General features: G+C 46.8%; 1 protein-coding gene and 1 pseudogene across 1 annotated transcript in view; both read right to left on the reverse strand.

The window, feature by feature from the left end:
* Positions 1 to 19,195: 19,195 nt before the first annotated feature.
* The window catches only part of Nucks1 (nuclear casein kinase and cyclin dependent kinase substrate 1), a gene marked incomplete at its 5' end in the record, with an annotated part of 13,902 nt that continues 6,164 nt past the window's right edge, over positions 19,196 to 26,933 (reverse strand). Inside the window, 3 exons of the mRNA XM_010613072.2 lie at positions 19,196 to 19,948; positions 23,615 to 23,764; positions 24,636 to 24,788. Of these exons, the coding sequence (XP_010611374.1) occupies positions 19,749 to 19,948; positions 23,615 to 23,764; positions 24,636 to 24,788 (503 nt within the window). The remainder of the gene's footprint in view (positions 19,949 to 23,614; positions 23,765 to 24,635; positions 24,789 to 26,933) is intronic.
* On the reverse strand, positions 21,262 to 21,936 carry LOC109117682 (annotated as a pseudogene).

The raw sequence follows: 26,933 nt of genomic DNA on the forward strand, positions 1-26,933 counted from the left end.
AGAATAAAAAATAAAGAGGGGCTGGGGCTAGAGCTCCGTGTGAAGGCCCTGGGTTCTGTGCCCAGTACCGGGGAGGGAGGAGTGGGAACAGGGAAAGGAGGGCTCTATTTCTCCCTTCCTGGCAGCCTGTGGCTGGGGACAGTCCTGTGATGGGATCAGAAGGTTAAACATCTTTGTCAGATCAAAGGCAGCTCTGGGCTGGCCAGGCAATTTCTGGAAAGCCAGAGGCGCTTCTGCTGTCTGGGGTTTGGAATGTGGGGGTGTGTGGCTTGATGGACCCCTTGCATGCGCTTGGGGGAGGTTGCTTCCTGTCCAACACCCCAACAGCGTCTGGGCTTTCTCCGTTGGAGGCCTTAACTGAAGCGAGAAGCCATCTTCAAAGAAGAAAGCAGTGTGTGGTACCAGCAGAGGCAGCTGCACCCCCGGCCCTGGGGCTCAGCCTCGTTTGCAGCCCTGCTTAGCTTTGGCCTCGGGCCTCTCCTCACCCTTCTCGGTCCACCCGGTTCTTCAACCCAGGGCCTGCGGAGAGGTCTGTCCTCCTCCACCACCCGCCCTGCTGTCTGTGACTCTTAGTTCCCCTTGCTGGGAGGAGGCAGGGAGGAAGCCAGCATTTACTCAGGGACTGCTGGGTGTCAAAGACTTTATAAGTGTTTGTTTGTTCTGGTTTGGTTTTGGGGGGTACAAGGGATTGAACTCAGGGCCTTTGCACTGAGCTACATCCCCAACCCTTTTTAAATTTTGGGGCAAGGTCTCTGAGTCATTAAGTTGCCCTGGCTGGGCTCAAACTTGTAATCTCTCTGCCTCAGCCTCCCAGGATGCTGGGATCACAGGTGTTGCCACCACGCGTGTACTTACTCTTTTATTTATTTCCTACTATTCTTAGGAGAAAGATGCTGCCTCCATTTTACAGATGAGGGAATGGAGTCTCAGCAGGATCGGGGGTCTCACCGAGAGCCCGCAGCTAGCAGGCGGGGCGGGACTTGGCCTCGCCACTGCACAGCTGCGTTGGCGTCTGTCCTCCGACGTCATTTCCCAAGCTGCCCTCTGCTGCTGCCCACGCCCCTTCCCCGTCACCTGTATACCCAGCCCTGGTGTGACCTGGGTGTGGGCTCGTTCTCCTGGGGTCCCTGCAGCCTCGTGCTCGTGGTGCCCTGTGTCCTTTGATCGGTCTCTTCCTCAGTGGGCGCCTCGGGTTTGGGGTAACGACCACCATCCTCCTCCTGCCACTTCCCCGACCTGGACTGGGGTTGTTAATCTCCGTTATTCCTGCCGACCTGCTGTTTATCCCGCAGGGCTGAGCTGGATGCAAACACCCAGGAGCCTCAGCTGTGCAGCCCCAGGCTGGAAACACGGAGGCCCTTCAGCAGCGGGATGGTATTAGCAAACCGTAGATTTGGTTACCGATCTATCACTGGGCAATGAGGTTGTGAACTCTTTTTAGGGATATAAACTATTTCCTTATTTGTTTTTGTGGTTCTGTGGATCAAACCCCTGGTGTCACACAGGCTGGGAAGCGCTCTGCCCCTGAGCTATGCCCCAGCTCCCAGCTGTGAACTATTTTTTGACAGGCAAGGCCTGCAGACCCATTTCTCTTGGTCACACCCACACTGCCCTACAGCCTTGGTGTCGGGCCTCGGATACGAAGGCCTTGGAGTGGCCGAGCTTTCAGGCCCCCAACCTTCAGGTCGGGGGTGGGGGACGAGGCTGTGTCTTCCACTGGCAGCATCCCCCGTCTGCAGGCTCCAGGCCGGGACTGCCACACTCTAGCCGTCCTCTGTGGGAGGTCACTGTCTGCTGTCCTCAGCTCGCCCACACCTTTAGTGGCATTGGTGGCAAAGACTGCTTCTGGTGCCCACTGGCGTTGGTGTCAAGCCCTTCACCGTGTGCTTGGACCTGGGGATCACTAGAGACAGCACAGAGATCCTGTCTCATGCGGCTGCTTGGGTGATCTGCAGGGGGCCGTCCCTGGGGTTGCAGGCTACACATCCCTTTAGACAGCATTTTAAAATAAACCATTAGAGGGCTGGGGATTTAGCTCAGTGGTACTGCCGCCTGCCTTGCAAGCGCAAGGACCCAAGTTCAGTCCCCGGGACTGGAAAAAAAAATAAAAATAAAAAACCCGTTAGAAACAGAGGCTGGAAGCACAGACAGCAGGGATTGGGCACAAGAAGAGGACTGGGAAAGGGTGTGACCCTTGCGGTACTGGAACCGTCGGAATGCAGATTGTGGAGGGGGATCCTAAACGCACTCTGTGAGAAAGCTGTGTGAACTAAACACACACGCAGGCAAGTACACGTAAAATGGAAAATCTGAGTAAGACTGGTGGATTGCACCGGTGCCAGTATCCCGGATGTGACATCACACCGCAGTGCTGCAAGGTGTCCTCACGGAGGGCGAGTGGGCGCAGCGTGTACAGAGGACCTCTCCGCGGTCGTTCTTCTCTCTCCCCTCCCCTGCTCTCCCTCCCCTCCCGCTCCTGCTCCCCTTCTGCAGTGCTAGGGATCAAACTCAGGGCTTCACACACCTAAGCGAGGGCTCTACCGTGGGGCCACAGCCCGGCCCAGTATTTTTGCTTATAACTGCACGTGCAGCTCCAATGATCTCAGTAAGAGTTTTAATTTTAAAAATTGGGCTGAGATGTAGCTGAGTGGTAGCATGTTTGCTCGCCTAGCACAGGTGAGACCCTGGGATCCAACCTCAGTGCCACACACACCCACACACACGAAGACGAAAGGAGGACCAAGTTCGAGGGCTTACAGTCTCCACAGCATCCCGTTTCTTTCTTCACTGCTTTTTTCTCCTCCTTCTCCTTCTCCATTTGTGTAATCCAGCTGGAAGGATAGGACCCATAATGAACGACTGCCTCAACGTTCCTTAGGGAAGAAACTGCTACGTTTGATTGAAGGCCCCTAAATTCAAGCTAATCTTCACTCCCCTCCCTGGTTTCCCGATCCCTGTCTCCCTCCTGTTGGCATTTTATTTTCTAGAGGATAACTGGAGGTGGAGTTTCTCAGAACCTCCAGACTGGCCCAGGGGTTAGGGAGGGGGAAATACAAGCAGAGAAGAAGCCAGAGTAACTATCCCGTGTGATCCCTCACCGCCTGGCTGGCAGAGGCCCAGCCTCCATCCCGGGCAGGACGGGAAGAGCCCCCAGCCGAGCTGTGTGTCCCTGTCCGCTCTTCCTCCTTCTATCTCTCCCCGTGGTGGAAAGAGCAAAGGTGCCCCTACGCCTGCATCCTGGAATCCTTCATGAGTAACCTCTCCGGGGAAACAGCGCCCAGCTGTTTCCTGCCCCAGAGCAGCTCCCCACTGCCCCTCACCTACCGTCCTGCCCCACGTGGGATTCTTTTCCACAGCTACCTCCCAGGGGCTGTGCTGGCTGAGGGAGGCAGGGAGGGGGCTCCTGCAGCCCTGTGCTGGGAGCTGGGACTCCGGCCAACCCAGCCGGCCGGCTGGTTCCTGCCTGTTCCCACTGTGTACCCCTCCCAGCTGAGCTCCAAGCAGCAGGCTGGGTCCCCAGCAGCTGTAGGCAGCGGGGGCAGGGGACGGTCACAACCCTCTCACTACCAGGCAGCAGCTGAGGGGCTAGGAATAAACAATTTAACTTCCCACTCCCGGCGGCCTGAATCCACCACCTAATCTCCTCCTTGCTCAGAATCTCTCAGTATCCACGTTCCAGCTGTGCCCAGCGTCAGGTCTGCGGGATTCTGCAGGCGAAAGGACGCAGGCCTGTCCCAAGCCGGGATTGGCACCCCTGACAGGGTGGGGGAGGCACGGAGCAGAGCAGCTGCTCCCTCTCTGTCCTTCCCATGATACCCACGACGAGGGGGCACCAGGGACTTGGGTTTCCCAGCTCAGTGGAGAAATGATTTCCTTTCATTAAAGAAGCATGTAATTAGCCTGGGGAAACGGGAGGACCCCGGAGGGAACGTAACCTTTGGCTACAATGGCAAGAGAGGGGCTCCAGAGACTTGAGAAGCCCCCCTTCCCATCTCCTCCAACTCATAAACACTCCGTAATCTGCCTGTTTCTCTCGTTAGGCCTCAGAAAACACCACCCCAAAGCAAAGGCTCCAGAAGGAGTTTCTCTCTGACCTTCTCCTGCCCTCCGGTCTCTTACCCCTCCTTCTCCCCCAAGGCAAGCTATAAAAACTAGAATTCCTCTTCTCCAAGGTGGGCCCTAGAAACTCCAACCCTCTTTCCCAAAAGCCAGCCTCAGAACGTAGAAGTGTCACAGTCCCGGAAGCTTCTTCTGTCTTTCTGTGTAAGGGCCGGTCATTAAGAAATTCTCTCCAGCACTGGGGAGGCTGAGGCAGCATTGCAAGTTTGAGGCCAGCCTGGGCTACATAGTGATTTCAAGGCCAGCCTGACTACATAGTGAGATGCTCTCTCACGAAACAAAAGACATAGTCCCCACGCTGCACAGAAAAGCCAAGAAGAATCTGAACAGATATCCCTGGCCCTATTAGCGTTAGATCACACCCTGTTGTCTAATGACATATAGCGCGATCACCAAGCGGCAGGTCCTGGGGATGAACAGCACAGACCGTGTGTGCCCTGCAGAGCGAGCGGCCCGCGGCCCCTTAGACCCCAGCATCCAGCAGGTCACCAGCAGGGCGAAGGCGCTTGCTGTCCTTGTGCCCGCTTCCTGTTTCCTGTTCCTTTCCGCTCGCCAGCCTGGTGCCTCTGCCCTGGGGAAGGCCAGGCCTCCAAAAGCCGCCCCCGGTGACTTGCGGGGGGGGGGGGGGGGGGGGCCCGGGGGCTTTGGGTTCCAGAGTTGCTGTCCTGGCTGCCTTCCGTGGTTACTGTGCGTGGCGGACCCGAGGAAAGGAGGGGTGACTGCTGACCCGTGGGGCCTTTTGTGGATGCGGAAACAACCGCGCTGAGCTGTGGTGCTTTGGGAACAGTGGCCCTGCCTGACCCGCCGGCTCCCACGGCCCTGTCCCTCGGCCACAGCCCACGACAGGCATCAGACTGAATGCACTCAGCCCCCAGGGCAGCAGTGGGAAGGGCGGGGAGCTGCCCGGGGAGCACTGTCCTTCGCAGAGCGTTCTGACTGGCTCTGGTCTGGCTCCGTCCACAGGCATCAGTGTGTGTAAGAGGCGCCTGGTGTGCCAGATAGTTCGCAGGATCCGTGCAAATACCCAGACCACGCCTGGCCTGCGGCCCTGGGGGGCCCAGCGGGAGGGAGGAGAGCTGAGCGGGCGCGGGCTGTGTGGCTCACAGATTTCTCCCTCCCCTCGGCTGAGTTGTTTATTTCGATTGATCGCTGCCACCAGCTCACCCTCAGAGGAAACAGGCGGCGGAAGATAATCTCCCTGCACTGCAGAACCAGAACCCCGTGGTCCGGTGACTACTTTCTTCTCGCTGCCGCTAAGGCCTTGCCAGCGTTACCAACTTCTCCGCCGGGGAGGCAATGCCAGGGAGCCAGGGTCCCAGGGTCCGTGTAAGAGGGGCTCAAGCCCAGGCCCCTGCCTCTGCCTAGAGCTTTTCCCACCGAAGCTCTCTGTTTTCGTGTCTTTTGTTCAATTCACTGCTCCCGATGCTTCTGCCAGGGGCTCGGGCCTTCTGCAAGCCACAGCGGTCATGCAAGGTGTGGGAACTGTGAGGCCCCTGCTAGGCTGTCTTCCTCCGTCCAGCCGTCCATCGGGATGCTTTTGACCTGTGCTAGCTCGCAGGGCTGTGGTGAGGCCACAGACAGAAGCCTCATCTGTTCAGAAGGGATGCCATGCACAGAGTACATCTTTGGCAACAGTTGCAATGGTTATTACAGACAGAGGGGGCAGAAGTACAAATTAACGGCCAGAGCGAGCTTTCCAAGGCGAGGAGATTACTAAAGATATTGGACTAAGCTGGACAATGATGTACACGCCTGTAGTCCCGGCACTTGGGAGGCAGAGGCAGGAAGATCATCACGAGTTCAAGGCCAGCCTGGGCTACATAGTGAGCTCAAGGCCAGCTTGGACTATGTAGTGAGGCCCTGTCTCAAAACACCAAAAAACCCAAACTAAAACAAAACAAAAGGTATTGGGCTGGTATGCGGCTCAGTGGTAGAACAGTTCACTGCCCACCGCAGGTGGGGGTGGAGGTGTTAGTATGTGTGATCTTGGTGCTCTTTTTCTTCCTTCCTTCCTTTTTTCCTCGTTTTTAGTACTGGGGATTGAACCCAGGGCCTTTGTAGTGAGCTATATCCCCAGCCCTTTTTTAAAATTTTGAGACAGGCTCACCATAAATGGCCCAGGCTGGGCTCAAGTTTATGATCTTCCTGCCTCAGTCTCTCAGAGTGCTGGGTTTCCAGGTGGGCACGATCTCTGCTCTCTTGGACACAAACCTCTGCATTTTTCAAAGACATTTGTCTAGTTCTCTTTCCAGAAGAACACACACCGAGGCCCGAATCTGTAGGAAGTCCAATGGCAGGCAGGATTCTCAAGTCACAGGACAAAAGAAGCGGAGGGAAGCCAGGCAGGAAGGCACGTTGATGTAACTCCAGCACTCTGGAAGGCTGGGCGGGAGAACTGCAAATTCAAGCCCAGCCTGGGCAATTTAGTGATTTAGCAAGACTTTGTTTCAAAATCAAGAAACAAACAGAGTTGGGATATAGCTTAGTGTGAAGGCTCTAGGTTGAATCCCCAGAAACACACGCCCACACCCACACCCAAAACCCCCAAAAGCGAGATGCCAGAAGAGGTGTGTGACAGTGGGACCCATGGGAGACTATTGGGTCAGCTGTGGCTCTGGGGACTCTAACAGAGGGATGAGCCTCCTAGAGGAAAGAGAATTGACTTCCAGGGACAGCGAGCGAGGATGCAGCTCTAGGATTTTAGCTGGTGCTGCTAAACCAAACCACTAGCTGGGCGATGCCAGAACTGCTGTCTCGGCAAAGTCCCTGGGGCCGAGCTGCCTCTTCCAATAAGAAAAGCAGAATGATCCAGTCCAGCCGATCTTTTGGCAAGATTTTAGCAAGCAGTGGTTGTCAGACTTCAGTGTGTTGGAATCAACCGGGGCTCGTTAAACCCAAACTGCTAGATCCTCTCCCCATGTAGGAGCCTGACTGAACCAGAGCGACTCCATGTTGACCAGCAGACGACCTAGAGACTGTCGCTCGCCCCATCCCTTATAGGATAGCTAATGATTGTGAATTGTTAGGTGGCTGTTTTGCAGTAGCTGGGAAACTAGGTGGAAACTGTAGTGAACACAGAGACCCAACGCAGGTCACGCCACTCCTTGCTTGCCTGTAGTCTGAATGTTCTGAACTTTATGATGATCTAGGTTGTAAATGGAACAATGGATAATCACTCTGCTGATCATTAGTACATGATGACCACTAGCTCAGATCAACTGACTCTTTGCCTTTGTCCTCTTCCTGTAAGTTTTAAGTGTAACCCCCTCCTTAGCCCTATATAAAATGGCTTCTGTTTCTGAGCTAGCCGCCTCTCTGAGCTACTTGGCTTGGGGAGTGCCGTCTGGCCAGACTAATAAAGGTCTATTTGCCATCTTGCCTGGTGTGTTCCTTCCTGGGTGACTCTCGCTGTGCGACAAGCTCCTGGAGCCTCGCTGAGCTTCTGAGCCCAGCATTGTGGAAGCCTCTTGGCTGTTCACGCTCCAGGAGTAAAAGTGAGACTTAAGTCTTATCCCCAGTTTCAGGACCTCAGGCGTGGCCCACAATTTTGCTTTTATTCTATTTATTTATTTATTTTTGGTAGCAGGGGCTGAACTCAGGGCCTGTTGCTTTCCAGGCAGGTGGTGGAACCACTGAGCTAAATCCCCGGCCCATGATTTTGCTTTTATTTTAAAAAATTTTTTAGAGACAGGGTCTCACTATGTAGTTGAGACTGACCTGGAACTCACTATGTAGCCCAGGGTGGTCTGGAACTCACAGCGATCCTCCTGCCTCAGCCTCAGGAGTGCTGGGATTATAACCACACCCAGCATGATTTTACTTTTACACAAGTTTCCAGCTGAGGCAGAGTCTCAGGGACCACGTTTTTTGTTTTGTTTTGTTTTGTTTTTGAGAGGCCTAGGTAGGTTTATGAAGCAGAATGAAGGAAGCACACACTCAGGGAATGCATCTCTGGAGGGCAGAGATACCAGGGACCAAAGTGTGAGAGGCACCACTTCCAGCGCTCTTCTATGGGCAGCCAGAGTATCAAACTGTAAAACCCTTTCTCAGCCCCTGGCTGTTCAATAACAGCTGCATCTAGTTATCAGCTACTCTGTCTCATTGATTAGAAAAACTGTGCATTCTTTTTTTTGGGGGAAGCGGGGACTAACTTGGAATTGAACCCCACCCAGGCTTTCACACTGAGCCACATCCCCAGGGCCTTTTACATTTTTGTCTTGAGATAGGGTCCTGCTAAATTGCCCTGCCTGGGCTCATACTTGTGATCCTCCTGCCTCAGCCTCCCAGAGTGCTGGGATTATAGGCACACGCCCAGCTGTATACTCTCAATTAAGAATTTTACCTTGAAAATAGTAAAAAGAAAGAAAAGAAAAAAAGAAAAAAAACCCCACAAAACAAAGAAACCTCCTTAGAAAGTCTGGTCAACACCAACAGGAACCGATTCGGCCCTGGAAGGCACGGAGAGGGGCTCCTCTCTTCTGGGCCCCTCCCTCGCTGCTGCAGGCCTCCGTACTGCCTGCCTGCCAGCCTCCTGCTCTGGCCAAGCTGGCCATTCTTGACTACAAGACTGTGGAGAAAGCCAAGCCTGGGGAGGAACAGTCCCCAGGCTCCAGCTGTTTTCTTAATTTGGGACTTTTTTTCTTTTCTGAGACGGGGTCTCACAGTGTTAATATCGTACTCTTAAAGGGAACAAAAATGTGGTTCTCACGGCCCGAAATGCTGACACTTGTCCAAAGTGCCTAACAAGGGGAAGTATGTATCAGGCCCATTAACGGAAATCAGCGACAGCAACTGAGATGAGAAAACCGAACATCCTACCAAAGCCAAAACGAGCAGCTTTATCTCCTTCAGCAAGATAACACAAGAGGAACTTTCAACTCTGGGGAGTTATTTTATCTAGCCAAAAAGCACAAACGAGGCTCTTAACAATCTGATGAAGAATGTCCTGCAGTTATCAGGCTCCTGACCAAACTTTTAGTATTTATAGTCTGGCCATTACACAACTTACACACATTTTTTAAAAAATTAAAGGCCCCTTCACCATCTGTAGAAATTGTGTCTTTGTTCCCCAGAAATGGACAGCATTTGGGGGAAGAAGGGAGGTGACCATTTTGTAGCTTGCTGCCGGGGTTCAACTGCGGAGATGTTATTAGTGTCAGGATAGCCCTCCCAAAAGCAACCGAGTGAGACTTCAGTATCCTGAGAACATCAGTGTCACATTTCATCAGTGGAGCGGTCCAGATGAGCCCTGGGTTTTGTCCCCGATTGTGGACCCAGTGATTTTGTGGCTTCCTTTCCGGTATTAAATTTGAAAGACCAAGGACACAAAAGTAAGGTGATTTCATATACCAAAAGTATGCTACTGACAAGTGTTTCTAATCAGACCAAATGAGTGTTTTCTCATTTGAAATATGTCCCATAACCAGGGATGGTTAGAAGGCACTGGATGAAATTCTTTCTTCTAATTAGAGCCGAAGAAACCTTCCAGCGCCAGTCAGCTGCACTGTAACTAGGTAGGAAATCCTCTAAAACCACTCGATATGGTGGGCTGGTTAAAGATTACCTTTTTGCAAGAGTGCTCTTACTAATAAATAACTCCTTTATATCAGAGACAAAGCTAAACAGATTTCAGGTCTTCAGGCATGAAGTTTTTGCCTGCACCCTCACCTCACCTAGGGAGAATTTTCTGCTTTCCTTTGGGGCTGGCTGTCGACAACGCCAACAGTGACCTGTGTACCCAGGGAGCCTGTGTGCCCGGCACTGGCTTCCTGGGGCCACCCGCAAACTGATCTCCTGATTTAATCCAAACCAGCCACAAAGCTTCTCCGAAGCAGATCCCCAGATGAGGAAAAGTGGATCAGAGGCACACACCTGTAATCCCAGCACTTAGGGAGGCTGAGGCAGGATGATCAGTAATTTGAACCCAGCCCGGGGGAATTGAGTGACTTAATGAGATCCTGTCTCAAAATAAATTTAAAAAGGGCTGGGGATCTAGCTCAGTGTGAAGGCCCTGAGTTTAGTCTCTAGTACTGCAAAAACAAACCACCACTTCTGCTGCAATATTATGCAAAATTCTCAGCTGCTGTGTGAACACCCCTTGAACTCTTTACACTATTTATATAAATTCCCTGGAGCAATCCAGTTTTATGCCTTACTTCCTTAAACCATAAAAATGTCCCAGGCATGCTAATATTCTGAGATCCAAACTGATACTATAGACCAACCGTCTTTTCTGTTTCCTTTTGAGGAGTATGACAAAGACGTCATGACAGCACAATCCCACTTTTTGGAGTGGACCATAGTCACCGTTTCTTGTTTTTGTTTTCCAAGCCTGCGTGCATGTGCGTGTGTGTGTGTTACTGGAGACAGAGCCCAGGTCCTCCCACCTGCTAAGTAAGTTCCTCCCCAGCCTCCTATAGTTTCCATCATCCATACATATTCGTGGCTGACTCAGGAGCTGCAGAGGGACGGGTGTCCATAACTTCCGTTTCCGCTGGGGGTTGGTAGTGGGGGCTCTGGCTTTGCAGCAGCTGCTCCGCAGTGCTGACGGCCAGAGAAGTGTGGCTAGCCCACGCCCCAGTCGGGTCTCACTGCTCCGCAGGACTGTGTGGGGAGAGCGGGGGAAAGCAGGACCAAGGAAGGGGAGCTGCTGCACTGCCGGCCCAAGCCTGGCCCACTGCGCCATGTCTAGGAGACACTGACCATATCCTGTGTACCCGAATCCATACCCACATTCCCTACAAAAGGGCTTTGGAATCCAAGCTCTGCATGGTTCCAAGTTTACCAGGAAACACTGTTGATCTTGTACTCAGGCCAATCGTGTCTCTTACAGACAGCTGGTTTCCCACCCACCTCTGGGGTGACCGTTCTGCTGCCTGCCTCACAAGCGCAAGGACCCGAGTTTGATCCCCGGTACCAAAAAACCAAACAAAACAACTCCACTGACCCCATGGAACCAATCATCCATTCACAAAAGCAAGAGAAGAAAGAGAGGTGGTAGCAAATTAGGTCAGAGGCAGAAGGGAAAGACAAGGTTCGGGGAGTTTGCAATGGATATGGAGTGTATCAGCTAAGAAGTTAGGTTGCTGAGCCCCAGATCATTTCAAGGCCTAAACAGGGTGTCCATGGAGATTTCTTAATTCCTAAAGACATTTAGTGTCTTATTAAAGAGTTTTGTTTTACAATGTTTTTAACTGCTTTAGAAGTAAAATAGTGTTTTTATGTTTTTTTTTTTTTTTTTTTTTTTTTTTTTTGTCAATATTTTTTTTTTTTTTTTTTTTTTTTTTTTTTTTTTTTTTTGAGACAGGATCTCCCTATGCAGTTCAGGCTGCCTTGAATTCACTAAGTACCCCAATAGCCCAGGCTGGCCTTGAGCTCACGGCGATCCTCCTGCCTCAGCCTCCTGAATGCTGGGATTACAGTGTACACCACCATGGTTGGCAAATCAAATCTTATTTTCTTAGTGCTTAGTACTTATATTCCATTAGGTAGATTACAATGTGAACTACAGAGAACTAATTTACAGCCACAAAGGGAAGTGTGTCACTGTCTCTGCAACTTTTTTTTTTTGGTACCAGGGATCCAACCCAGGACCTTGCGCTTGCGAGGTAGGCAGCGGAACCACTGAGCCACATCCCCAGCCCTCTACCAACTTTTGTAACAACTATGCTACATAATCTGTTTTTTGTTGTTAATAACTGGCAGCACAGCACACACACGATGCGCTATGAATGTGCTTCACTCCTTAGCACATTTCAGTTGTTAGCTAGGGCTCCTGAATGGGTAGTCGTCTGTCCCCATAATGAAGGCTATCGCTTTTCTGGCATCAGAAACTTTCTGCCCTCTTTCAGAGCCTGACCTGAGCCATCCGACTTACTCTTATGTAGTCAGGAGAATCCTGCTTTATACGAATTGCTAGTCTTACCCAAGACGGAAGAGGGTTATCATCACATATGACCCAAGAGATGATCTTACACCTCTGATAGAGGGCTGCCTGGCATACGAAAACTCACCCTAACAGCCCAGCGCCGTCAGTGGTAATAACGAGTATGTCCACACTGCTTTGTTCTACTTGTTCCTCCAAGCGAGAGTCTGAACAAATCACTTCTGGATGCCGACTTCGTGCTAATCAAGGCAAATAATCATTTCCAACATTTTGTTATCACATTTAAAAGTAATTATTTGCTTTATTGGGATGGAAACTATACCTTCTAGCTCTCTGGCCCCAGGATTAACACAGCAATTGATTTCATGTTTGTCCAGGACTTTCCCACTGGAGGAGGCCGCCCTGGAGCGAAACCATTTCCTCCCTGCAGTGACCCCGGCCGAAGCGTCAGTGTGGAGCTGTCCCCCTGGTTAAGATAATGGGGCGGAAGGAGAAACACGCCCGCAAGATTAAGGAGCCCAGCCTGGCGTGGCACCCGGAAAACCTGCTGCAATATTTGTGGTGTGCAAACATTCATCAGGGCTCTTTGTATACGGGCTTCTGAGCTGGAGGCCAACTTCCAAAGGCCTTCACCCATTTCAGAACGGGACCAGGAGCTCACAGCTGTGTTTGGAGATCTAACACACACTTTCATTCGGAGAACAGATGTACGCGAATCAAGAGCTCCTGCGTCCAGAAGAGAGGACGACGTCTAGCTCCGTGGGGCACTGATTACAGAATCGCGGTAACCCAGGGAGGTGCAGTGCTGATGTGGAGGCTGCTGGGTCCAGCGCGGGGTCTGGGGCAGAGAGAGGCGAGGGACCCGTGCACTGCTCAGTATGTGGACGGACGCTGCCCTCTACTGGCGGAGGGCCGTTGCCACATGCAGAGCCAAGAACTGCTTCCCGGGTTACAGTTTTGATTACTGGAGCCACTGTGTCTAGGGACTGCCGGGATCTCCAAAGGGAAGCAGGCCGTGACAAATCTTCATACCCTATTGAAAGGTGTCAAATGTTCCCCGTTCTTTAGCAGGCCTGAGATGGGATCCAGGGCGCCGGCCTACGGCGGGCGGGCTCCGTCCCCAGCTCTCCCAGTAAACCTTTGATGGAACCCCCGACCGGACGAGGGACCAGCGAAATGCTGTGCACAGACAGACCTGACTGGAACCCAGCATGCGCCCTCGCCTCATCAGGCACTGCATCTTACCCGGGCCACTTTATTTTTTACGATATCGAAGAAATGACAAACATCTGGCCAGCCTCACAGCTGCTGTGAAACGGAGGCGACACCGAAAACTATCAACTGCCAAGCGCTGCACAACCGCGGCGGAGTCAAGGCAGCCTGTCTCCCCGCGGGCATCTGCTCAGGGACTCCGTGGGGTTTGGACCCTTTTAGCCGGGGCCTCCAGCACTGTACCCAAGCAGGAAACGTGATGTCAACTCCAGTACACCCGAGAAAGAGGGGATGCACGGCCACCTTCTCTCAGCTTTGACCTGGGACACACACCTCCATAAAGAAACAACAGGGCCGGGGATTTAGCTCAGTGGTTCCGGCGCCTGCCTTGCAAGCACAAGGACCCGAGTTCAATCCCTGGTACAAAAAAAAAAAAGCGCAAAGTCCGGAGTTGGATCCCAGGTACAGAAGGGGGAGAGGGGAGAAACCTAGGAGAAACAACAGGTAGTCAGTGACGGGTACCAGCATGCATAAAACATAAGGTGGGTTTGCATGTAGAGGATTACTTACTTGGCTGACAAGAAAAGTGCCCGAGGTGAAAGCCTGAAGATTGAAGAGTGCAAAGAGCTAGGTATCAGCCCAGTACCACAGCAGGGGCACTACCACGCTGTCCATCCAAGACGTAACATTTCACTCTAAACTGCAAGATGGTTTAGTGTGCTTCCAATGGGTATTTGAAATTAAGTGCAAATGTAAGCAGTATCTTTTATGGCCAAGTGTGGTGGTCAACAGCGTCCCAAGGGAGGCTGAGGCAGGAGTATCGCAGCGTTCAAGGCTAGCCTGAGATACACACTGAGACTGTCTCCAACACCCCCCCCGCCCCCGAAACCAAACCGTTATCTGTATATAACTGAATGAACTTAACCCTTCAAATACTTCCTAACTTTGGATATGGACACGGGAAATTGCTAACTAGGGATCCTCACACACCCAGGCTAGTCCTTGTAATAAAAAATTAGTGAACTCATGCCTTTTGTGTGTGCAGTACTGGGGGCTGGACCCAGGGCCTTCATACTGAACTACATCCCTAGTACTTTTTTAAAAAAAGATGGGAAATAGGGTCTAAGTCGCAATGTTGGCCATTTGTTTGTGAACTTGTCATCCTCCTGTCTCAGCCTCCCAGATTACTAAAATTTTTACGCCTCGAGTCCATGCTCTTAAGCATTTGAGAAGTTTTGCTTTCTCAGTAAGATAAGTTTTCCCTTCCCAGCAGGGCAACTCCTTGTAAAATTTCTAAATTATTTGGGAAAACAGATCCTGCCTCACCTCAGGGTTGCCTGGGAGGTGAAGTGCTAGTGACCAGCTGTGTGTCAGGTGTTGGCGCACTGCTTTAAAGTATTACAAGAAGTACACAAAGCACACATCTGGGTTATAAAAGCCCTTTTATAAAGCCATTTTTAAACAAAACAGAAAAAAGTTTACAAAAGAAAAAAAAAAAGATACAGAAAAAGAATAACTTGCTTCGTATGTCCCCAAAGAGAAAAATAAAGGGGACAATGCCAACATGCTCAACGATAAGGGGTTCTTTTTCTTATTTTTTTAATACAAAATACAAGCAAAGGATACACATACTTAAAACAAAGCTCAGGAGCAGACACGCAGTCCTAGAAACCTTCAATAAAAGTAAAGCAGGAGTTTTGTTTTTTCTTTGTCTATGCAGATACATACAGAGACTGGGATATGTAAAAATTAAGTATCACAAAAGACCATCACACGATTCTACCAATGCGTGTTGCACCTATAATTCACGAACATGGTCAACAAAATCATGTTCACTTCAACCCTATTTCATTTAAATTAAAGGAAAACCTTTTAAATAAAGTGGTTACATTCAGACTTTAACTTCCTTAGTACCATGCTGCAGATTCCAGCACTGTTAAGGTATTGCAAGAATGCCCAACCCTCTGGTGTCTGACCATGTATCTAGCGACATTGTAACATGAAGAAAGGGACGCTCTGCCCACAGACTAATTAATATGTCTGAGCAGGTTCCTCTTTTACCCTTCCTGCTCAGAACAAAAGAGTCAGGACTAAAATCACGGACTGGGAGTTTTCAAGCTAGCAAAATGAAAAGTCTAAAACACAAATCAAGGCAAACAATTACTGAGAACTTGGCTGCTGCTTACCCTGGCGAGTCTTAGTCCTTCCTAAGCCTTTCTGGCATTGGGTGTAGAAGGTTTGTTGCAACACGTTCATGGTAAACAAACTAAGTAGAGCTCTTATTTACAAATCTTGTAACAAATACTTCCGGAGGAAAAGAAAAGAATTCACTAATTTCCAGAAGACAAAGGTTTAATTGCCAGACATATACAAACACACACTCATACGCACACCCACACAATACTTCAGGGTTTTTATACATGTTATTTCAGGGCTTAAACTGAGTACTATACCTCCACACCCCATCAAAAAAGGAACGACCGAGAGAAAAAAAAAAAACCCGTCTCGCCCCCCCATAACCTAGAACCCCCCTCACCCACGTACAAAATGTCTGCACAGTGGCGGTGTCCTGCCAGCCACACGACGCATCCCACAGATGTCCCCCATCACACTCCGTTCACACGGCAACAGGCAGCACTTGGGATTTTCCCCAGTAGTGGTTATTACAGTCAGCACCACTGTGAGTTTCAGGAATCAGGCTTTGAACACAAGTCCAAGTTACAGATTTGATATTCCAACAGAATCATGTATGTTTATGTAAGACAAAGGGAAAATGAGGTGAGACTGAAAACCAAGTGACAGACTGCTTGCTGTCCCAATATTCAAACAATAAACTGACCCTCCATTTTAGACTGCTTCACCCAGAGAGGGCGATGTCCATCCTTGAGAGCAGCCAGTGTATTTCCCCCACTCTGGCAGATGTGTACACTTGGTAAGTGTCTCAGACCAAACTCCGTAAGGATCACAATCCAGGTTTCACCCTTTCCTAATCTTAGTTTTTCCTTTTCGGTGTTGCTACTGCTGGAGGCAGAGAGCGCCGTTGAAACTGGCACACACCCTTCACAAGCCCCAAGATCTTTGATAAAGGTCTCCACTGCTCCTGACTCCACTCTTGCCTTTCTAACTCTCAAAACATCTCTTAAACGGAAGTTTAAAGAAAAAAAGCACTATTCCATTCTCAATAAATACTCTAAAATCCGCTTGTTATTCGAATGCTCGTGAATATAAAGCTTTCAAAAAGTGTCAAGTTCAGTTTAATCGACCATATGCATGAGTATCAAAAAACCCATTAGATTATAATCTCAGCTTTCATCTTAATTTGCTACCTGTAAGAAAAAGCTATTTGAACCAATTCTAAGAAGTACTGAATCTAGGCCGGGGATTTGGCTCAGTGGTGTGGTTCTGCCACCTGCCTTGCAAGCCCAAGGACCCGAGTTCAATCCCTGGTACAAAAGGAAAAAAAGCACTGACTCTGAGAATTAAATGGGCAAATCAGTTATTGTGGGGAAAAATACCACTATCAAAAGCTCCTTCAGGAAAATTCAACTACTGTACTACTCTTTGGGATCAAAAGATTCCCACTCATCTCCTCCAGAAAGGAGGAAACACGCATTAATTTTCCCTTATGGAATCAATGTGGATGGAGCTATGAAAAGGGGAGGTTATGGAAAGCAGGGCACATCTACCATTAGTGAGAATAAAGGTGCCCTTTGGGTCCACTCCTGATTCCAATCTGAGGTGAGGACGGCTAACAGCAGCAGCAGCAGCAGCAAATCACCAAGACAGACAGACAAAAAAACCCTGCACATTTCTAGCTGGAGGAGGGGAGGCTAGAACAAAAGAACCTAAGGATTAGAATGTAGTGTCAGCATAGCTGCCAAAATCCATAGCGGTAACCCTAGCGGAGCTCAGCCTTCAGATGACATACACAAGCACCTTCAAAGTTAATGTCCTACTTTCAGGGCTGCAAAATAAGATGGTGAATGCTACTGCCACTTTCCCATAGACACACTAGAAAGAAGGAGCAAGTTTGGCCAAGGGAGGTGACAATGGCTAGTCACTGCCAGGTTAGCTGTAATGCATCCTGAACGTCATTATCAAGCCTAACCACGGTTAGAGCACCTGTTTCCAGTTGAGTCGACATGACTGTCCTCCAACTTGTGTGCATGATTTGAGGGGAAGACTAGTGTGTTTTAAATTATAAATTCAGTGGAGAAAACAAAAGTCCTTCAGAGCCTGTCTCACGTGGGGACACAGGTCATTCTGCCCAGCCTACAAATAAGAGGATACAGTTTCTGATCTAATGAATTTGTTTTACAAGGGTCCCTAAACAAGAAGCCCAATGAAATCACACAAATAGATTAGAAAACATAATTACCTCTAAAGCATGTCAGAGATGTTAGTGCAGATTAAAGAGACTGTTACACACACACACACACACACACACACACACAGTTTAAAAAGAGCACCCCCCTCAATTTGCATAAAACCTAACTAAGAAAAGTCCAAATTTTACTAGGAATGTAAGACTTAAAATAGAAGTGCATGGTGGAAACAGACAGGTCTTTTACTCTATGAACACAATTTTTTGTTGTTGTTGTTAAAAATGGACATCTGAACTAAAGCAAACAGAATAATCCTTCACACCCTCACTGCAATGTTCACAACTGTAAATTTAACCATCATGTAAGATTAGGAGCCAACTGGTACTTCTATTCAAGTGCTGTATTTTTGGCCATGTGCTAAGCACTCTTTGTTCTTTAACACACAGTGTGGCAAAGAAATGACTTGGACTCTGGGTGCTTTTACAAAATCAGAGTTAAGATGTTCCTTAAAGTGTCTTAAAAACCAGAGTAAAAATATTTCTTAAATAACCCTCTGTCCTGGGAATACCTGCAAGAAAGCCATATTGTCTGAGGAAAACATGTTGCCACTTAGAGACAAAGAAAAACACAAAATAGACTATGGAGGAAGCAAATCTAGATTAAAAGACAAAAAATGCAGAAATTAAATTTTGCTAATTTCCCAATTTAAACTCCTAGGACCCTACTTATCTCCTCAGGCATGGAAAGAACCTGGTAGGGGCACCTGGGCCTCCTAAACACGTGCATTTCTCTAGTCCAGTTGAGTCTCAGTCTCCTGCTTTAAGGAACACGAGCAATAAGCAGAGGGTCAGACCAACTTAATGTGAAAGCGGCATTTAAGACACCTCTCCTCCCATCAGTATGCGGAGAACAGATCCAGGGAAGTGTCCTAGAGCAGAGCTGCTGGGCACTGGACCGAGGTGTGAAGCAGAGTTCTATGCAGCAGCAGGAAGCGGACAGAGGCATCTCATAGCACATTTCTACAAAGAAATTAGAAGATCTGGGTGTAAAAAGGGAAATGTTCTATCCCCAAATAAAAACAGCATGGTTCATGGGACCTGAACGCACATTTACAGCACAAAAGCATTTTAATTGTTTTCATAAAGGAAAAATCTCAACCCTTTGTGACTGAGTTTCACATTAACTGGAACTTTTATTTGTGTAAAACCTAAACATTGTCAGTTTGAAAAGAAACCCACTGTGATGTGTTGATCCATCTTGCCATTTAAATTCTAGTTTCTTTCCCCTCTCTCTTACCCTTAGTAAAATTTTATCCAAAAAACAGGATACATATTTTTAAAACATGACCCATTACAGAATGAAGTATGAAATCAAGCATGATTTCAGCTTTGGCAGCCCCTATATTTTCTAAGCTCCATAAAGACTAGCAGGATAAAAGGACCATGGACTCCAAGTCTCTCTGAGATAAATGATGAAATCCAAAGTGAGAACCCACAACCCCAAACACGGTCGAGTATCCCACCACTCCATACCCACTCACTAAGGTAAAAAATATGAGTACTTTTAGTAACAATTCAGAATTCACCTTTATCTCCTACTGGACTCATCAGTGGAAGTTTAGAGTCGTGATTTCTTTTAGACATTTATACTTATGTATATAGACATATAATCTCATATTAGAGGACAACTGATTTTTTAGAAGTCCAAGCAGAGAAAGAAGCAATTATTTTTAACTAAAATCTTTCTATGTTTTTCGGTTACTGTTCAACTTGCTATCATTTTAGCCAAAAGCGAAGTTCCCACAGTCTTCATCTCAAATCGTATTGCTTTGCACATGTGGTACATCTTCCGTTACAGAGAAAAGGATGAAGCAGTCAATCCAGTGATAAATCTGACATGGCTTTCATTGGGAAATGGGGGTGGTGGCAAAGAGAAGACCAGCAAACACAAAGGTAACTTAAACACTTCTGTATACAATGGTGTTCTGGAGGAGAGGAAGAGAGAAAGGGAAAGAGAGAGGAAGGAGGAGAGGGGAGATGGGGAGGAAGAAATTATTTTTAACAAATAGAAAAAAGCACTGAAAGCCCATGAGTCAAGCCATAGCCAAAACCATGTTCTATCTTAAGCAGGTTCTCTTTCTTCCCCTTTTTTTCTTTTTTTTTTTCGTTTTCTTTTTAATAAAATCTCTCCCCAAACCATGAGCACTTTTAATCCTCCCCAGACTGGGCTTCATCTTCAGACCCTTCATCCCCAGACTTCTCAGGTGGGGGGCTTGCCAATGCCTTCTTCTCTGGAGGGCTTTCGGGCTCCTCATCTTCTTCTTTGGGAGAAGGAGTCTTTTCCTTTGATGCCTTGGAAGCTGTGGGGCGACCCACTTTCCCTTTGCCTTTCACTGGACTTGGCATCACTGAAAGAAGACAACAGTCACAAGAGAAAAATGTGTATAGTAGGAATTAGCTACAAACGACAATATGCAAGAATAAAATCTGTAAACAATTTCCCAACTTCCTCAAAAGTAAGATGGGCTAGGGCTGGGGAATCAGCTCAGTGGTTCTGCTGCCTGTCTGGCAAGTACGAGGACCCGAGTTCAATCCCCAGTACCAAAAAAAAAAAAAAAAAAAAAAAAAAAAAAAAAAAGTAAGATGGGCTCTAAGTACACACATACATCCACACATCTCAGTTTCTAATAAGGTCATGATTTAAGACCCCAAATGCTGTTGCAGTTTCCAATCATTTTGGTAAGTCTGTTTGTTTCAACTGAAATATAAAAACAAAGATTAAGCTGGATGTGGTGGTCACTAATCCCAGTGACTTGGGAAGCTGAGGCAGGAGGATCACAGTTTAAAGACAGAGCAACTTAGCAACTTCCTGTCTTAAAGAAGAAGAAAATAGAAGTGGGTAGGGATGTACAGCAGTGGTAGAGCTCCTGTCCTAGCATGCATAAAGCAGCCCTGGATTCAATCCTTAGTAGGCACAAAAGGGGTTCTTTCTTTTGGTTTCGAACTCTGGACCTTGTGCTTGGGAAACAGGTGGCAGCATCACTGAGCTACATCCCTGGCCCCTTCTTATAGATGGAGCACCCTGTAATGTCTCAACATATGTCTGTCTCATGTAGCTCATCTTTTTTCCCCTAACACCAGGGATCAAACTCAGGACCTTGTGCCTCCAAGGCAGGCACGGTACCAACTGAGCCAAATCCCTGGCCCTCTTTTTTTTTTTAAGGGACTGGGGATTGAGCCTCACGTCTTTGCACTGAGCTATATCCTGTCATTTTTTGAGACTGCATCTTGCTAAGCTGCTAACTTATCCAGGCTGGACTTAAACTTGTGATCTTCCTGCCTCAGCCTCCCACAATGCAGGGATTATAGGTATGTGGCACCACAACATTGGCTCATAACACTCTGTCATGTTAACAACAATACTTTTATTTTTGATTTTTTTAAAAACAAGAAATACATTTTTACTGTATAAAATTTACATTTGCTACAGATGTTGAAAGGCATGGGAAAAGACCTTTTGTTAATCCATTTTTCTCTGACATTTTCTGTGAAAAGTATCTGTGTTCTAATATCCTTTGGGTAGACTTTTTTTTTTTGGTACCGGGGATTGAACTTGGGACCTTGTACCTGCAAAGCAGGTAGCAGAACCACTGAGTAAATCCCCAGTCCTAGTACAAGTTTTTATACAGAATACTTAACAGTTGTTTTGGAAATAAGTGCATCAGGATATAAAACTGAAGAGATTTAAAAGTACAGGGGGAACACCACTGCCAAAGACTAATTCCCAAGAACCTGGTGTTTGGGACTGTGGCCACTTGTTGCGGGCTCAGCAAGACCCAGTGCATCCTGGATGTTGTTCCCTTTGGAAACAAATTTTAGCAGAACACCATTTCCGTATCTTTAGAATAGCTTTTCTTGCAGAGTGCTCTCGTGATCCCTCCTCCTGGGCCCGGACACAGGAATCAGCATCATTCATTTCAGGAACACACAGTTCTTCACACTTCTTGCTGGTTAAGGCTCTTTGTTTTATTCTGAGCACTTTTTTGCAAGCAAGGTGTAAGCAGGTACTGAAGGAGTGCTGTGAAGCTGCAGACTGTTTCACTGCAGAGCGACTGCTCAAAAGAACAGTAACACTGACAAAGCTGCTACTTTTCATCCAGGGAAGGAGTTTTTCACAGAATGACTTGGATTTATACTCAGTAAAAATATATCTTAACTGAAGCGCCACTAACTTTCTCCAAGGCAATGAATATACTTCAGCATTTATACTGAGTTCTCTTAAATTTTCTTCTGCTGTTGCAAATGGACTGTTTCCAATGATTGGCACTAGACAATCAGTAAAGAGGTAATCGATCTGACCTGTCTGGTATAGAAATAATTGGGTCGAGGGGCCAGGGATTTAGCTCAGTGGTTCCACCTGCTTTGCAAGTGCAAGGACCTGAGTTCAATCCCCAGTAACAAGAAAAGAAAAAAATTGGGTTAGCTGAAAGCTGGCCAACATTTCCAATGGAGGTCAGGCCCAACTCCCCACAGGGCACAGACATGTCACAGCATGGAGAAGACAGTGGGACAGACCAGGAGGACAAGGCCTCAGGAAGGACACCCGAGCTGTTGCCGAGCCCATGATCAAGGTCAGGTTGGGCCCTGCAAACCCTGGGTGCATTCATAGACCACCACCATGCGCAACCTCCTACAGCAATGCTTTTAAAAAAGAAACATGGGGTGCTCACTTCGACAGCACATATACTAAAAAAAAGAAACATGGGGGCCAGGGATTTAGCTCAGGCACCATGCCTGCCTCGCAAGCAAGGTCCTGAGTTTGATCCCTGGTACCAAAAAAAAAAAAAAAAAAAAAAAAAAAGAAACATGATGCCATAGAAAATGCGCATCATCCTCAGGCTTGTGAAACTACAAATTTTCTTTTTTTTTGTACCAGAGATCGAACTCAGGACTTTGAGTCTGCCTGGCAGGCGCGGTGTCACTGGGCTAAACCCCCGGCCCTCTTTTTTTTTTTTTAAAAAAAAAAAAAAAAAATAGGGTCTTGCTTTGTATTCAAGGCTAGCCTTGAATTCACTAAGTAGCTTAGACTGGCCTCCAACTCAAGGCAATCCTCCTGTCTCAGCCTCCCAAGTGCTGGGAACATGTGCTACAGCCTGGGTTAAAAGCTGGGTGTGGTGCTGCATGCCTATAATCCCAGCATTCTGGGAGCTTAAAGCAGAAGGTTCACAAATTTGAACCCCACTTGAGTAACTTAAAGGGAGACAATGACAATAACAGACAGGTCAAGAAGGAAAAAAAATTTTTTGATAGTTCTTTTATTCTTTGTTTTTTTGTTTTTTTTGAGACAGGGTCTCACTATGTAGTTGAGACTGACCTGGAACTCACTATGTAGCCCAGGCTGGTCTCGAACTCACAGCGATCCTCCTGCCTCAGCCTCCCGAGTGCTGGGATTAAAGGTGTGTGCCACCATGCCCGGCTAGTTCCATTATTCTTATCAAGAAATGAAGAATAAAAATTTTTTTTTAAATTAAAAAAAAAATTCTATTTGCCAGAATAAAAACCACTTATATACTACCTCCACTAGGGAACTATCTGGCAGAAACTATTAGGGCTCAGAGAAAATGAGTCCATGTTGTCAAATGTGATTTTATTCTGGTAATACAGAGAATGGGGTGGAGATCAAAACACAGAATTTGAATGTATTGCTGGGTGCTGCACATTTTCACTGTTAAGTCTTCACTAGCTGCTGAGACCGTGCCATCAGTTGATGAACAGGGCAGTAACAGCTATGGTGACACAATGTTCCCACCACTGTGCCTGAAACAAATAAGTCACTCCTACATGCTGTTATTATGGCAATAGCTGGAGAGTATGGATCAGCCCCCTGGAATCTTGGAGGGGCTGAAGTCCTTGTAATAAGTGATATTCCCAGATGTAGAAGACAGGGTACTTTCAGGTTTCTCATTTTCCTGGTAAGTATCAGGCCAATGCTGACACTTCATGAAGAATTTCTGTAGAGAAAGCAATGGTCCTTGTAAGCCTTAAAGCACTAATTTTACTTTTGCAGAGCTCACCTGTAGCCTTTAGCCTGGGTCTGGGCATTTTCTTTTCTTTTCTCTCAGGTTTGGACTTCTTAACCATCTTTTTGTTTTTCTTTTTTGAACTGCCGTAGTCACTATCATCATCATCTTCCATTAGGAAATCTTCATCACTGCCGGAATCTTCTGAGAGGAAAGAATAATTTCAATGTCCAACTTAATGTATACACCCTTCCAAGTGAAAAAGGGAGACTGCTAAGCACGATTGAAGGATGAGGTCTGGGAGTCAACACTACTGGCTTCTGTTTGAGGTTGTACTACCAGTGTGGCTGGAAGTGTCACTGCCCTATCTGGAAAGTGAGTTTAACATACACCTCATGTGAAGGCTGCATGACTGACTTGTCTAAAGAATCAGGTGAAAACAGAAGAGGACAGGGATTTAGCTCAGTGGTTCCGCCGCCTGCCTCACAAACGCAAGGTCTGAAGTTTGATCCCCAGTAACAACAACAACCACCACCAAACAAAAAACAGAAGAAACAAGACTTAATCTGAATACAAACTGAAACTATGAAATAATTTTCAGTAGTTCTATCACTCCCATGTAGTACTTACTAACTGACAGCAGGAAATCGAAACTGAACTGAGCTGGTACTTTTGGCCTGATTTCAAATAAATGAAATGAGCATTACAAAATACAAATAACTAACCTGACTAACCTCTGAAACACCTAAATTTTGAAATTATCATTTATTTTTTTGGGGAAAGGTCTATATCCTCCTCTGTGAGGCTAAAATATAAACCCCAGTCACAGCTTGTAACTATTATTCTAATACTTGCTCACACACTATTTGAACACAATGTCTTTAAAGATCACAACCATTACAAATGGTGAACAATCATGTGACTCTCTGAACTTTTAAAATCATGCCACCAACAGTCATGTCCCTTAAAAGAAAGTATTCATTTAATTTAAAGGAATAAATATAATATTTAGCATCTCAGGAAATACCCAAACAATTAAAGCCATACACTGCAGTCACCAGCCAACTTTACGTACTCTCCTGGAATGGCGCCTCATCCTCTTCTTCTTGTTCTTCCTCACTACCCACATCTTCCATCAGCATCTCTCTCTGTTTAGAAGCTGCTTTAGATGCTGCCTGCCGCTGCTGGCGCACATTTTTATGATCATCTTTTTCATCTTCACTGTCCTCTGCAATATAAAAATTTCAGGATACAGTGACTGAATATCTAAAAAAACCACACAATGACGTACGTGGCATATAACCTGCAGCTTTCACTCTAGAAGAGTCAATTTTATCCTTGAAAATTCCTGCAACGCTCACAGAGGGAAAGCTGAAGTTCACCAAAAAGGAACTTGAATTATGTATTGACCACACATATAAAAATAACTTAGACGTATAATTTTAAGGAATAACAAAGCTGATTTAAATTGTGATCATATCCTTCCTATATCATACTTTATCATTGTTTCCCCTAAAATTCTCAGTTACATTTAAATTCATGTTCATTGCTTTTAGAAGTTAAAGTTAGAAAACTACTACTATAATCCCAGCTCTCAGAGAGGCTGAGGCAGGAAGACTGCAATGCAAGTTCAAGCTCAACATGGGAAACTGAACAAGACCCCAAATATAATATAAGGTGGGGCTGGTCCTAGGGATGTGTCAAAGCATTGGGTTCAATTCCCAATACCATTAAACAAACAAACACACATGAATGGGGTATAACTGTAAAGATAATTTTAATATTCTTTTCAATTTAGAGAGGGAGAGAAATCTGTAAAATATGTATTTAGATTAATTAGCTAAAGTTCTTTGGACAAGCTTATAAAAAAATTGCTTTCAGGGGGTCAGGGATTTAGCTCAGTGGTTCTGCTGCCTGCCTTGCAAGCACAAGGGCCCGAGTTCAATCCCCAGCACCAAAAAACCCCAAACCAAACCAAAAATAAACACCTTTCAGGGCTGGGATACAGCTCAATGATAGAGCACCCACTCAGAATGCATAAGGCCCTGAGTTGTACTCCCAGTACTACATCAGAAAATATAACAAAATCAGCTGGGTGTGGTTGCTCACACCTGTAATCTCAGCACTCAGGAGGTAGAGCCATGAGGATCACTGTGAGTAAGGCCAGCCTGGACTGCACACCACCACCACCACCACCACCACCACCACCTAACAAAAAAACCAGGCCCAGTGTGGTGGTATATGCATGTATTCTCAGCATTCTGGGGGATTGAGGAAGACCATGAGTTTGAGCGCAGCCTGGGCAACTTAGCAAGAGCTTATCTCAAAATACACAAAAAAAACCCAAAACACTGGGGATATAACTCAGACTGCCCAGTACCATAACAAACAAGCAAATGAAACTTTCACATACAATTAATTTTTATAAGTTTTATCAATACCCAGTTGTGTTCTTGAATAAAACTGGCTCTAGACTAAGCTATACTTGTATTAGTCTCTACCTACAGCCTTCTTGGACTTTTTGGCTTCCTCGTTCCAGTAAGGTTTAGCTATCATTCCTCTGAAAAGACTCTCAGTTCTGAGTCTTGCCATGGTCATATTCAAGTGACCACCTTCACTGCCAAACCCCATTTGAGGCAAACGGAGAATAAAGCTAACTCAGGCGGACCCTTAGCTAAGCCTATTGAGGAGACGTATTAATACTGAGTAAAGAGTTATATATTTTAAAGGGCACAAAAAAACTAATAATGTAAGAGATTCCAATTAAGAGTTTTTAAGGCAAGTGAATGAAAGCATATACTACATTATCACAAGTTCACTAGATTAATCGAAAAGGTTAATATTTACTTTCACTGTAAACAGCCAAATATGAATTTAAACAGTTAAATAGGAAGAAAAGCAAAACAGCTCAGTGGAAGCTTGAATTTAATAAAATCTTGCCTATTCTCTACATAACTAAACAGCAATCTCCTTAAAGGGGAGATCCAGAAGACTAAGCAGATCAAAGCTGAAGTGGGGTGTGAGTAATAAGAAATAAAATTCTCAATTCTTAAAAAAGATAAATTTAAAAATAAATACCATCCATAAGTCACTTTATGTCCAGTACTTTGCATTAATTCTTTCAAGTTAAAATACTTGCAAAAGGCTTTCCCAATGGCTGTTTCAAAAGACTCTTTTCCAACTAAAAAAAGTGGGACCGAAAGTTACTTTTTGGGCCAAGGATTTAGCTCAGTGGTTCTGGCACCTGCCTCACAAGAGCCAAGGACCAGAGTTCGATCCCTGGTATAAAAAAAAAAAAATTGCTTTTTAAACTCTCAACCCAGAGTTGGTTGTTCCTTTTATTGGGGGGGGGGGTTTACTGGGGATCAAACTC

Source organism: Fukomys damarensis, unplaced genomic scaffold (assembly GCF_012274545.1).
Source record: "Fukomys damarensis isolate Sample0158 unplaced genomic scaffold, DMR_v1.0_HiC HiC_scaffold_11, whole genome shotgun sequence".
NCBI classification, from domain to species: Eukaryota; Metazoa; Chordata; class Mammalia; order Rodentia; family Bathyergidae; genus Fukomys; species Fukomys damarensis.